Source organism: Carlito syrichta, unplaced genomic scaffold, assembly GCF_000164805.1.
Source record: "Carlito syrichta isolate Samal-C Ts95f unplaced genomic scaffold, Tarsius_syrichta-2.0.1 Scaffold304017, whole genome shotgun sequence".
Lineage (NCBI taxonomy): Eukaryota > Metazoa > Chordata > Mammalia > Primates > Tarsiidae > Carlito > Carlito syrichta.
In genome coordinates this window covers 475,555-488,921 of record NW_007248113.1, presented here as the reverse complement: position 1 = coordinate 488,921, position 13,367 = coordinate 475,555, and the positions used below count along the sequence as shown (strand labels likewise).

General features: G+C 39.0%; 1 protein-coding gene across 1 annotated transcript in view; it reads right to left on the bottom strand.

Annotated features, from left to right (window-relative positions):
• The window catches only part of ENAH (ENAH, actin regulator), a 171,928-nt gene extending 158,569 nt beyond the window's left edge, over window positions 1-13,359 (bottom strand). Inside the window, exon 1 of the mRNA XM_008059379.2 lies at window positions 13,270-13,359. Coding sequence (XP_008057570.2) covers window positions 13,270-13,274 — 5 coding nt within the window. The 5' untranslated portion in view covers window positions 13,275-13,359. The remainder of the gene's footprint in view (window positions 1-13,269) is intronic.
• Window positions 13,360-13,367: the final 8 nt, after the last annotated feature.

The window sequence follows — 13,367 nt, the reverse complement described above, 5'->3', positions numbered from 1 at the left end:
GAGGCTGAGGTGAGTGGATTGCCTGAGCCTGCGGGTTCGAAACCCGCCTGGGCAGCAAGACCTCATCTCTACAATAAATCAAAAAATCAGCCGGGCATGGCAGCACATGCCTGTAATTCCGGCTACTTGGAAGGCTGAGGTGGAAGGATCGCCGGAGCCCAGCAGGCAAGGCTGCAGTGGCCAGGAGCGGCCACTGCACTCCAGTCTGGGCGACAGAGTGAGACTCCAACTCAAACAAAAAAAAAAAAGTTACAAGTATATATTAAAATGTTTTCTATAATTCTTGCATATTAAAAAATATGCATTTAATTTTTAAACATATAAGAATTTTTTTAAAGGTAGGATGTCAGGCCCAGAAACAAAGCTAGCAACTGACATGTTGCTCCACCTCACTAAAGATGAAATTAAGAACTTTAATATACAAGGGAAAAAAGGATGAAAAACTCAGTTTTATAAAAGGGTCAATTCTCTCTCCTCCCTATATTAATCAATTAATTTAACACAATTCTTTTCTTCTTTTTTTTTTCTTAAGTAGAGATGGGAGTCTCACTATGTTGCCCAGGCTGGTCTTGAACTCCTTGAACATCCTCTCCCCTCGAACTCCCAAAGTGCTGGGATTACAGGCATTGAGCATGTGTGATTTACAGAACCTGAATGATTTAACACAATTCTAATTAAAACTTCAACCGATTTGGGGAATATAATTTTTCTTTTTAATTTCCTTTTATTGGTTTTCACTGATGAAATGATTCTGAAACTAATCTGAAATAACATATTAGACAAAATAGTAAATCCAGTTTTAAAAAGAAAATAAACAGTAACTTCCTTTACTAGATATTAAAATATAAAGCTAGAGTACTTAAAATAGTGAGGTACAGTACTAGCATTGAATTACATGACTAATTATTGAGTCCAGAAATAGAACTAAGTATTTATGGGAATTTAGTATACAATGAACATGGCATTTCAATCAATGGAAAAAGATGGATTATTCAACAAATGATGCTGACAAATTAGTAAATATTTGACATTTAGTTAAATACTAACCTCCTATTTTATAACAAAATAAATTTCAGGTGCCTTAAACTTAAACATAAATGAAACCATACAAGTAACAGAAGAAATGTAAGTGAATATGAATATAATCTATTAAGCTGGGGGAGCCAAGACATCAAAGGCAAAAACTATATTTAGAAACTGATGAATCTAACAAGGAAGCAAACAAAATTAAGACAAGTGACAAAATTTAGAAGACACATACAGTAGATTTTACATTATGGCCTCCAGTGAACCTCAACTCTCGATATGTCCTTGCCTAGCCTCCTCCCACACTGACTCTAGGCTTGATCCTCTGACTTGCTTTGGCCAAAGCGACAAAAGCAAACGGATGCAAGCAGAGCTTTGATAAGAGTTTTCATCCTGGAGCATGCTCTCATGAAAAGGCTGCTACTGCTAAGTGAGAGATAAGGGGGAGGAGGTGGAACAGGCAGACAGACACATCAGATGAGCCCAGCCAAGGGAATGAAAACAAATGAATGAGTCCACGTAAGACCAGAAGAACTGCCTGGCCAATCCATACATGTTTTACTAGGCTCTGAGGTGGTTTGTTAAACAGTAGATAGTTGATACAATATACATATACACACTATAGAGGGTTAATACCCTTAAGATATTTTAAATAATTTCGAGAAAAACTAAACATTTCATTGGGAAAACAGACAAAGCACTTCAACAGACATTCACACAATAAGAGAAGTCCAATAAACACATGAAGAGATGTTCAACCATACTAGTAATCAAACAAATACAAATTAAAACAATAAGTTAACACCTTTTGCCTATCAGATTGGCCAGTAATGCCCTGAGTTGGCCAGAATGTGGGGAAATTGGAACTCTCCTCGGTAATCTGGTAATGTGTTATCAAAAACTTGTAAGGTTCCATTTATTCTGGTAGTTTCATTTGACTTACTATTCACTCAGATACCTACTGTATACTCAGAGAGCTGTGCTGGACCTTAATATTTCTAGTTTTATTATTAATTTAGGTTTTATTCTAAGATGCCATTGAAGGCTTTTGGAAAGGAATTTCCACATTATTCTGAGTGATGCATTGAAGAGAGGGGACATGAATGGAAATGAGGAAACATGGATAGTTCAAGTGAGAGTTAACAGCGGCCTGGCCTGACCTGGACTTGAGTAGTGTCGATGAGAGGCACAGAGGCAAAGAGATGTGGCCTGGACACAGAAAAGTAAGTGAGAAAAGAAAGAAGTACTACACCTTGATTTTATTTCCAGGAATTTATCCTAAAATAGAATCAGCTATGCACACAAAGACATACACTGAAAGATGTTCACAGCAGTGTTTTTTACGGTAACAAAAAAGTGGAACAAATCCAAAAGCCCATCCTTAAGAGATTAAGTGCCTAAGGTCCTCCAACCAAAGCAATGAAATACTATGCAGGCACATAAAATTATGCAGATCTGTATTTAGTGATAAGACTTATATGGAAAGGGACCAGCTACAAAATACACAATATAATGTAGTATAATTCTATTTTAAAATAGTACAATCCTACTTTTATATGTACGCATACAAACACAAGCATATTTATGGCTACATATGCATTATAAAGTCCAGAAAGCTACACATTAAAATACTAAAACTCTAGATGCTCTAAATGTGAGTTTTTAACATCTTTATACTTTCCATACCTTCTAAAATTTGTGTAAACTCTGTACTGTTTTATAATGGAACTAAAAAAGTAATTTTTAAAAAACATACTACAGCCGGGCTCGGTAGCTCAGCCTGTAATCCCAGCGCTTTGGGAGGCAGAGGTGAGTGGACTGCCTGAGCCCGCAGTGACCCACCTGGGCAACTTGGCAAGACCTCATCTCTACAATAAATTAAAAAATTAGCCGGGCGTGGTGGTACATGTCTGTGTTTCAGCTACTTGGAAGGCTGAAGCAGAAGGATCACCTGAGCTCAGCAGGTGAAGGCTGTGGTGGCTATAAGCGTGCCACTGCACTCCAGGCTTGGCAACAGAATGAGACTCCTACTCAAAAAAAAAAAAAAAAAATACTGACCTGATGGGGCACAGTGGCTCATGCCTGTAATCCAGCACTTTGAGAGGCCAAGGTAAGATAATTACATAAAGCCAGGAGTTTGAGACTAGCCTGGACAACAAAGCAAGACCCCAGTCTATACAAAAAAATTTTTAAATTAAATTGGCATGGTGATGCACACCTGTAGTTTCAAACTACTCGGTAGGCTCAGTCAGGAGAACTGCTTGAGCCCACCACAAGTTTGAGGCTTCAGGGAGCTATAAGCATGACACTGCACTCCAGCCTAGGCAACAGAACAAGACTGTCTCTAAAAAATACAAAAAATTACTTAACATTTATTTGGACACCAGCAATTGGTTCATTTTCTAAAAATACTAATACAAAGATTAAGGAGACTATAAAGGAATAAAAATAAGGCCAGGCATGATAGTTCACACCTGTAATCCCAGCACTCTGGAAGGCCGAGGTGGGCGGACTACTTGAGTCCAGGAGTTCAAGACCAGCCTAGCCTGGGCAACATAGCAAAACCTCATCCTTGCAAAAAAAAAATCTAAAAATTAGCTGGGCATGGCAGTACGTGCCTATAGTCCCAGCTATGATTACCTGAGTCCAGAAGATTGAGGATGTCTTGAGTTGTGATCCTAGTGATCATGTCACTACATTTCAGCCTGGGAACAGTGAGATTCCAACTCAATAAAATTTTTTTTAAAAAGCTGGGCTCAGTGGCTCAGCCTGTAATCCCGTGCCTTTGGGAGGCTGAGGTGAGTGAATTGCCTGAGCCCGCGGGTTCGAAACCCGCCTGGGCAGGTGAGACCTCATTTCTACAATAAATCAAAAAATTAGCCGGGCATGGTAGCGCGCGCCTGTAATTCCGGCTACTCAGAAGACTGAGGCGGAAGGATCGCCGGAGCCCAGCAGGTCGAGGCTGCGGTGGCTGGGAGCGGCCACTGCACTCCAGTCTGGGCCACAGAGTGAGACTCCAACTCAAAAAAAAAAATAGAAATAAGTTTTAAATCAAGACATAAGATTCATAAATTTTATTTTATATTTTGAGCTGGGGTCTCACTCTGTCACCCAGGCTGGAGTACAGTGAATGATCATGGCTCACCACAGCCTTGAACTCCTGGGCTCAGGTGATCCTTCTGCATCTGCCTCTCAAGTAGCTGGGACTACAGGCACATACCACTACACTCAGCTAATATTTTTATTTTTTGTAGAGAGGAGGTCTTGCTGTGTTGTCCACGCTGGTGTCAAACTCCTGGGCTCAAGCAATCCTCCAGCCTCAGCCTTCTGAAGAGCTGGAATTATAGGCGTGAGTCACCGCACCTGGCCTCATCCATCTTAAACTGTTAAAAATTGAACAGTCACAAATTTGCTGGCAATACCAGTCTAACATGAGACAAGAATCTGGGGAAGGAGGAAAGAGACCGCAGAACAAAGTAGTTGCTCAAATAAATAATACTTAGTAACTATTAAATCTGAACAGAAAGATCCTTTGACCGAACCATAAAATGAGCAATTTGGACTCTCTTGAGATTTGACCTAAAGAGCTATTCATTTTATTTTATTTATGTTCTTGAATTCTTTATAAAGTTTCTCCCCTACCAAGCTGATAAATATAACACAGACACCAAAAAGAACAAGAGATTGAGAACCTCTAAGGCACAGTTAAAGGTAGTCATTTTTATTTCCTATCAGATGTATTCTTACGAAGACCAGATGTTCCAGATGGCCTTTTCACTGCTGGAAAAGCACTCAGTTCATTTAAAAATGTCATCATAACTACCTCATTCCCCAAAGACAAAACTCTTTGGTGTCTGAGACTACTACAAACAGACCCAAGAAAATCACCAAACTGATTAAAGTTTTCTGAAGATTCTGATGGATTTGCTTCATCACATTTTATCAATGACCTTAGTCATCCTCACTTATAACAGGGCTACCAGATAGCTTCTTCCTTAGCATGAGGATAGGGTTCCAAAATTTATTCAGGCCTCTCAAAGGCATCACACTATTAAGGTTTCTACTTCAGTACTCCTACCTGCCTATTTCCCTACAGAGAAATACCCAGTGGTTCTGTCTTTAATATCTCTTTTTTAGATAACATGAAGATGTCAATTTAAAACATTAACCCAGACTGGGCACAGTGTCTCAACCTGCAATCCCAGCACTTTGGGAAGCCAAGGTGGGAAGATCACTTGAAGCCAGGAGCTCAATACCAGCCTGTGCAACCAAGTTCTCACTTGGTTTATAAAAAATTAAAATATTAGCCAGGCACAGTGGCATATGCCTGCAGTCCTAGCCACTCGGAAGGCTGAGGCGGGAGGACCACCTGAGCCCAGGAGTTCAAGGCTGCAGTGAGCCATGATCCTGCCACTGCATTCCAGCCTAAGCAACAGAGCGAGACCTCATTTCTAAAATTAATTAAAAACTAATCCAAGGTAATTAAAGTATCAGAGACAACCAATGTAAAAAGCAAATGAGATTCTCTTCTGGTGTTATCTATTCTGGTGAATGAGTAAAAATAATAATTCAAGGATGGGGGTAAGATAAAATTTAAATACCACTAAATTCATTATTTTAGACTGTAAAAAGCCAGGTGCGGTGGCTCACACCTGTAATCACAGTACTTCAGGAGGTAGAAACGAGGACTGCCTGAGCCCGAGGGTTCGAGACCAGCCTGGACAACATGGCAAGACTCCATCTCTACAATAAATCAAAAAATTAGTCAGGTGTGGTGGCACACACCTGTAGTTCCAGCTACTTGGAAGGTTGAGGTGGAAAGATCACCCGAGCCCAGCAGGTCAAGGCTGCAGTGGCCGTGAGTGTGCCACTGCACTCCAGCCTGAGCAACAGAGATTCTGATTCAAAAAAATAAAATAAAATAAATGTAAAATTCAGTGATTTTTAGTATATTCACAAGGTTGTGCAACCATCACCACTGTTTAATCCCAGAACATTTTAATCACCCCAGAAAGAAAGCCCTTATATGCCCAAAAAATAGTCACTTCCTATTCCTCCCTTACTCCTGGCAACTACTAATCTACTTTCTGTCTATATAGATCCACCTATTCCGGGCAGTTTGTATAAATGAAATCATATAATATGTTGCTTTTGTGCCTGGCTTCCTTCCTTCAGCATAATCTTTGACGTGCATCAGTGCTTCATTTTTTAATTTAATTTTATTTTTTTTGAGTCAGAGTCTCATTCTGTCACCCAGGTTAGAGTTCAGTGGCACGATCGTGGCTCACTGCAGACTTGACCTTCCAGGCTCAAGTGGTACTTCCACCTCAACCTCCTAAGTAGCTGGGACTACAGGCACATGCCACCATACCCAGCTAATTTTTTTATTTTTGCAGAGACAAAGTCTCGCTATATTGCCCAGGATGGTCTTGAACTCCTGGGCTCAAGCAATCCTCCCACCTCGGTCTCCCAAAGTGCTGGGATTATAGGCATGAGCCATTGTGCCTGGCCACTTCATTCCTTTTGATAGTAAAATATTATTCCATTGTATGGATATACCACATTTTTACTATCTATTCATTAGTTAAGGGACACTTGGGTTGTTTCTGCTTTTTGGCTATTATGAATGTTGCTGCTATGAACATTTGTGTACAAGTTTTTATGTGGCCATATGTTTTCATTTCTCCTGTGTATATACCTAGGAGTAGAACTGCTAGGTCATATGACAACTTCTATGTTTAACTTTTTGAGGAACTGCCAAACTGTTTTCTAAAACAGCTGCACCATGTTACATGATTTTTCACATTCTTAACATAAACTTAAAAGATGTCAGACCTAGCCGGGCTCAGTGGCTCAGCCTGTAATCCCGTGTTTTGGGAGGCTGAGGTGAGTAGATTTGCCTGAGCCCACAGGCTCGAGACCCGCCTGGGCAACTTGGCAAGACCTCATCTCTACAGTAAATTAAAAAATTAGTCAGGTGTGGTAGCACGCACCTGTAGTTCCAGCTACTTGGAAGGCTGAAGCTGAAGGATTGCCGGAGCCCAGCAGGTCGAGGCTGTGGTGGCCGGGAGGCGTGCCACTGCACTCCAGTCTGGGTGACAGAGTGAGACTCCAACTCAAAAAAAAAAAAGATGTCAGACTTTCATAGAAGTAGGGGATTTATTATCAAACCCATTTTATGTGCCAAGCATTATGCCAGAATTTTATTTTCCCAACAACTCTATAACGGAGAAATTATCTCCATTTTACAGAAGAAATTCAAATCTCAAAAAAATAGTTGTAACCTACTCAAATATCATTTAGTTAGTAAATGTCAAAACTAGAATTTGAACTCAGAATTGATCTCAAAGTCTATACTCTTTAGATATACGTGTATGGCTTCACACCAAAAATATCTGGAAAAGTTACATGTTAATAAAGTTTATTAAAATCATTATGAAAGCTTCCCAATGTAAAAACAGTTCTAGAAAGTATGAGGCTATCCTGTATGAATTATCCCCTCCAATGTATCCCCTTTAGTAAATGATTTTCTTTTCTCAGACCTCAAGGGGATAAATTTAGCAAATAATTTCCATACACAGTTACTTAAAACAAAACCTATTCAGAATTCACCATAACATGATACAGATGACTTTCTTCCATTAAAGTTGTATGCACTGACAAAAAAAATGTAGGCATCTTCTACTACAGACTGAACTGTGTCTTCCTAAATGTATATGTTGATGCCTAACCCTCAAAGTGACTGTATTTGGGGAAAGGGCTTAATAGAGGCAATTAAAGTTAAATGAAGACATAAAGTGAGGCCCTAATCTAATAGGATTGGTGACCTTATAAAATGAGAAAGAGAAATTTCTCCCCATTTCCCCCTAAGCACTCCATCCTCACTCCACCATATGAGGACACAGGGAAAAGACAGTCTTCCACAAGCCAGAAGGAGACCCCTCACCCAAACCCTACCACACTGGCAACCTGATCTCTTACTTCCAGCCTCCAGAGCTATAAAGTGAATTTCTGTGGTTTAAGTCACCCAGTCTATGGTATTGTTTTGGCAGCCCAAGCTTACTAATATATCTTCCTTTATGAATATCATGAACTACCCAATTATTGGTATTTGAAGCACGAATAAGAATCAAAACAAAGCAAGCATTACATGGAATACAAAAAAGCTAAACCAAATGAAATACATAAGCTTGTTACTCAAAAACATTTATGAGTTCTGTAATCAAAGACACTTAAAAACAGAATAATGGCACTTCTATTAATTCAGGATTTAATAATAAATTAACTACCTACAAAGGGCTTTGGAGTTAGACAAACCTAAGTCTGACTCTCTGACCACTTCTGAGCTTTGTATAGGAATAAGAAACAAATTCGACACCTATTCCTATAGTCAGGATCCTGGGTTTTATCTGTTTGTTTATTTCATTAAATAACTTTATTAACATTTAGTATCCACCAAATACTAAGTTACACTCTAAAATACCCAGCACAGCTTCTAGAACATTACTGTCATCGTTACTGAATAAACTCTACAAAAGAACACTGCAGTCAAAGTCAAATATTTATGTAGGCGCCCACTATTTGCCAAGTATTTTGCTGGTACTGTGAATATTAAAATGCAGTCTCTGTCCTCAAGGAACTTACAATGAAGACGGACAAAAAGATCCATATAATTATAAAATAGAATAGTAAATGCAATTACAAAAAATACAGAGTGCCTGGAACACACACGAATAGAACTGGGAGTATTAGAAAAATCAGGGGCTACTTCCCAGAAGGAGGGACAAGGAATTCTTTTCTTGTTTCTTGTCCAGAAAACTTCAGAAACCCTTATTTGCAGAAGCATCTACAGAGGCAGAGCCTAAACTCAGATTCTCTCTTTAACTTTTACTTCCACTTAATTCCATCCATCAATTTCAAAGAGAGAGGAAAAAAGAGGAAAAGACAAGCTTAAGTTGGCACAAAAATTGAAATCACAATTTCCAAATCTTTCTTACACTCATCATAAAAACTGGATGTTTTACAAGTTAAACAATCACCCCTGTTTTAAGCTGTGTGTAAGATAAATTACCAAAACCTTCAATCCAGCATATAATTTCTTCTATACCAGCCAAATGGGGCCTGCCTAATTATTTTGCTTATTCCCACAGGGCTAACAAGGTATCCCCAGCCTCGAGTACTGTATAAATGTCAGTAAATTTTCTCTATTAATCCACATTCTTATTCAAGATTTATTCACTTAGTAAATACTTACATACAATTCAATACTGACATTCAAAAAAAAGAAGATTTGGCTCTTGCCCTTAAAATAAACCTCTGTGGGAAAGTCACACATCCAACAACTACAAGTATAAATGAAGACCCATGGGAACAAAGAGACTACTATTTGTATCTTTTCATGGATATCTCCCTTGACACTCAACACAACAATCCCGTGAAATAATATTATCTCCATTTTTTAACCAGTTTTTTCAGTTAATAGGTCAGCATATAAAATGTGGATCTTCTGACTCCCGAATGTACTACACTCTAAAATGTATACTAAACTTATCATTACCATAAATGAAAATCATATTTCAAAGACCCTAAACATACACACTGGAAGGAAATGGCTTCCTCACCTATAATATAAGCAAGACGTACCATAGTTGACATCTTTGAGCTAAATAAGGCCCAAAGGTAAAGCCAATGCCCAAAAGTTTTACCCAATTATTCTAAAATAGAACTAGGCCTTGAAACAAGAGGAGTAACCATAATTGTTTAATGCTTAGAAGTTGACAAAGCACCTTTTCTTCTGTTATCATTTGACCCTCACTACCTAGAAAAGAATTATATCAATTTTTTTTTTTTTTTTTAAGAGACAGTGTCTCACTCAGTCGCCCATGCTGGAATGCACAATCATAGCTCACTACAATCTCAAACACCCTGGGTTCAAGTGATACCAACTCAGTCCTCTGTAGTCCTGTAATGCAGCGAGCACTAGAGGCATGCACTACCACACCCAGCTAATTTTTTGTCCTTGTTGTTAGAGACAGGGTCTATGTTGCTCAGGCTGGTCTCAAACTCTTGGCCTCAAGCAACCCTCCCATCTCAGCCTCCCAAAGTGCTGGGAAAGGGAGTGAGAGACATCGTGCCCTGCTTATTTTTACATCTTTTTTAAAAATACATTAGTGAAATAAAGTGATTAGCTCAAGGTCACCCAGTTAGTAAGTGGCTTGAACAAATCCTCACAACTCTATTACACATTTTCACATGAGAAAGTCAAAAGAGCTAGCAGAAGCCTAGACTATTTGACTATTTAATCCAAGAATGTCAATACAAAATCTGCGTATGCAACTAGATCAGACAAGCTCCCCTTTCTGTAGAAAAAGATCCTGAGTAAATAACTAATTTTAAAAATGTAATCACATAAAAGGCATACACTATATTTTATACACGTCAACACATATCCTCAATCACAAAACGTCTTATACTTTTGAAACATTACATAAATGAAAAGTAAGAATAGAATCAAATAGAAGGGACACTAAAAGTACTTTTGGGGGGATCCCAACCTTTCCACTACTCTATGTAATAGACTTTTTCATTTTTTAAATCTTTAACTTTAAGCAAAATATTAACAAGTAAATTTGAGAAGCGTAAAGTATTATTCAGTGCTATTCCTAAAATTAAAATAATCTGAGAGATACTACTAATACTTATACTGTTACACATTCATCATATCCTCTTTTCAGAATTCTGACCACCTTGAATTGAAATTCCTACCCAGGTATTCCTATTTCTGGATGGCCTTTGAAACATCAGAACTACCCCTTAATATAACTGAAAAAGACTCGATTTAAAAAGCTAACGTTTATGTCCTACAGTACTTGAAAGCATCATGAAAACCAAGCACATATTAATGCAACCTGAAAAGCCCTTTCTGAAGCTCCAAAATATCCCAAACTGTTTTGTAGCCAGCACAAAAACCTTCTATCCCTTACTAGACAAACTTACTTTTACAGGTATCTAAGCAAATTTGCATACAACCTGAGTTGCACAAACCACCTACCAAATAATCCAATTCCTTCCAAAGTGAAAAGCTGATCCTCTTTTCTGCTCTTAAATTATTCAAAATTAGCCTACAAAGAATTACTGTAGACTGCTTAAACAAACTTTTCAGACCTGTGTACCATGTTCTATATTTATGCCACCAGAAAATATCAGTGTGATTCCTCTCTCTACACTTAATAAGGAACTGAGCAAGAAAAGAGCTTTAAAAATAGGTTACTCTTTATTAGAAAAGGAACTTTTAAGTAAAGACATAATTTACCTGTGACAGATTGACAACTATACATGACAGTGATTAAACATTACTGAATACCCAAAACTTGAACTTTTGGAAGGGTTAACAACCTTTGAATTGGACAACTACGAACATCTTTACTTAAAAATAATCCACTATCATTGTTTTACACTTCTCATTTGTTAAGATAAATTTACCTGAAGTTTGAGACTAGTGGTAATCTCTGGTGTGCAAAATCCCTATAGCATTAAATCTCTAAAGTAGAAATCAACAATACATGTATTATAACAGTATGTATATTTTATTCAAGTTGCTGAGTTTTCAAGGACATCAGTAACTTGATTTTAAAAAAAAAATGTTCAAACGTCTGACTAAAGTTTTCCAGGGTATATTTTACAAAGACTATGTTTTATTGGTTTGTATCCCATAATTACTTTTTAAACTATCCAGTAGATTTGAAAATAACTTGTGTGAAATCACCAAGGAAAAAAGGGTCAATTAGAGACACAGCATTAAATTCATTTTTTAAGGCCACCATAAATAAAGGTCTGTAACTTGGAATCAGAGAAAAAAAAAATTCAAATTCACAGTTAAGTGTAAGTGAAAACACAACACAGCTATATCACAAAGTATATATATAAGAAAGCAAAATGAGAACAAGTTCAGCCTTGATGGGAAAAAAAAAAACCCTAAAGTTTAAAATGGATACTACAAAAATTGAGAAAGAATTCCAATGACATGACATTTTCTTGCCAAAGCGAAGGAATTTGTAGATTATATCATTCAAATCTCATTGTATTACATTATAAAGGTCTTGGCAATGGTTGGCCATTAATCTTTAACACAAAGGAGATTCAAATCCAAATGAACTGTAAGACTATCTCTTCCAGGAGGAGAAATGGAGTAATTTACTTTATCCACAATTGTTTAACCTAAAAGGAAGGCCTTTAAGGATGATAACGCAGAATGGATCAGCCTTCAGTCTACCAAGTCCCATTTCTCACGAAGTCTTGCACCAATCCGAAAAGAGAAGGTTATGGACACAAAACAGGCTTAGGAAAGGCTGAAAAAAAAATCTCCAATGAATGACATACACCACATCATGGTTTATTCTCCTACACAATTGGAGAAACAAAAAAGAGAAATATCACACCATATGTTTCATCGTATCAATTAAAAATATGTTACGACGGTACATTCAATTCTTTCCTTTTAGGGCTGCAAAAATAATTTCGCTTCTGTTTTATTGATCACAGAGGAAAGGGGAAAAGCAGCTGCTGCAATGCAACACAGGCTGCTACAGAAAAGGGGAGAAAAGGGTTTTCCAAACAAATCCCTCCCCCGCCCCCGCTCACACACCCCTAACAACTTACTTATCCCAGCCTTTTACTGCCCCTCCATGTAAACCTAATAAATTATTTCCCTTCCCCCACCATCGTGAAATTTCACCTTTCACGGCTCCTTCACCTACCCCTACCAGAGGCACTTTTACCCGCAGAGATTTCGAACCTTTCAAACTTTTCTTCCTTTTTTAATTAAACGCGAGACTTTTGTGCCCGAAGTGCAGAGGATTTTTGCATCGAGACAGAAAAATACCTGTTTCCCAGTAACATGCACGCTTCGGTTCTAGAACCCCTCCCCATCTCCAGGGTTTTGCTTGCAATCGCTGGGGGGAGGGAGCCAGGCGCAAATTACATTTCGGAAGGGAATTCCTGGGCGAAAGAAGAGCGTTCGAGAAAAGGAGAGAACGCAGGAGCGAGACCCCCAAGACGGAGGGCTCGGGAAGGCTCACGAGAAAGAAAGAAATGAGAAGGGACAAAGGGGGAGGGGGAGGAACAGACCCGCGCCTGGGGGAGACGCGCTGGGCCGGGAGAAGGAAGGCGGGGTCCGCGGGAAGCGGGGGTCGCGGCTCCCGCAGCACAATGGCCTGCCCGGCCCCCGCCCCACGCGCCCCTCACCTCATGGTGCCGGCGGCGCAGAGGCTGCCCCAGCAGCCGGGAGGCGCGCGAGGCGTCGAGCCGAGGGGTCTCTCCTCCGGGGCGGGGACGCAGCTCCG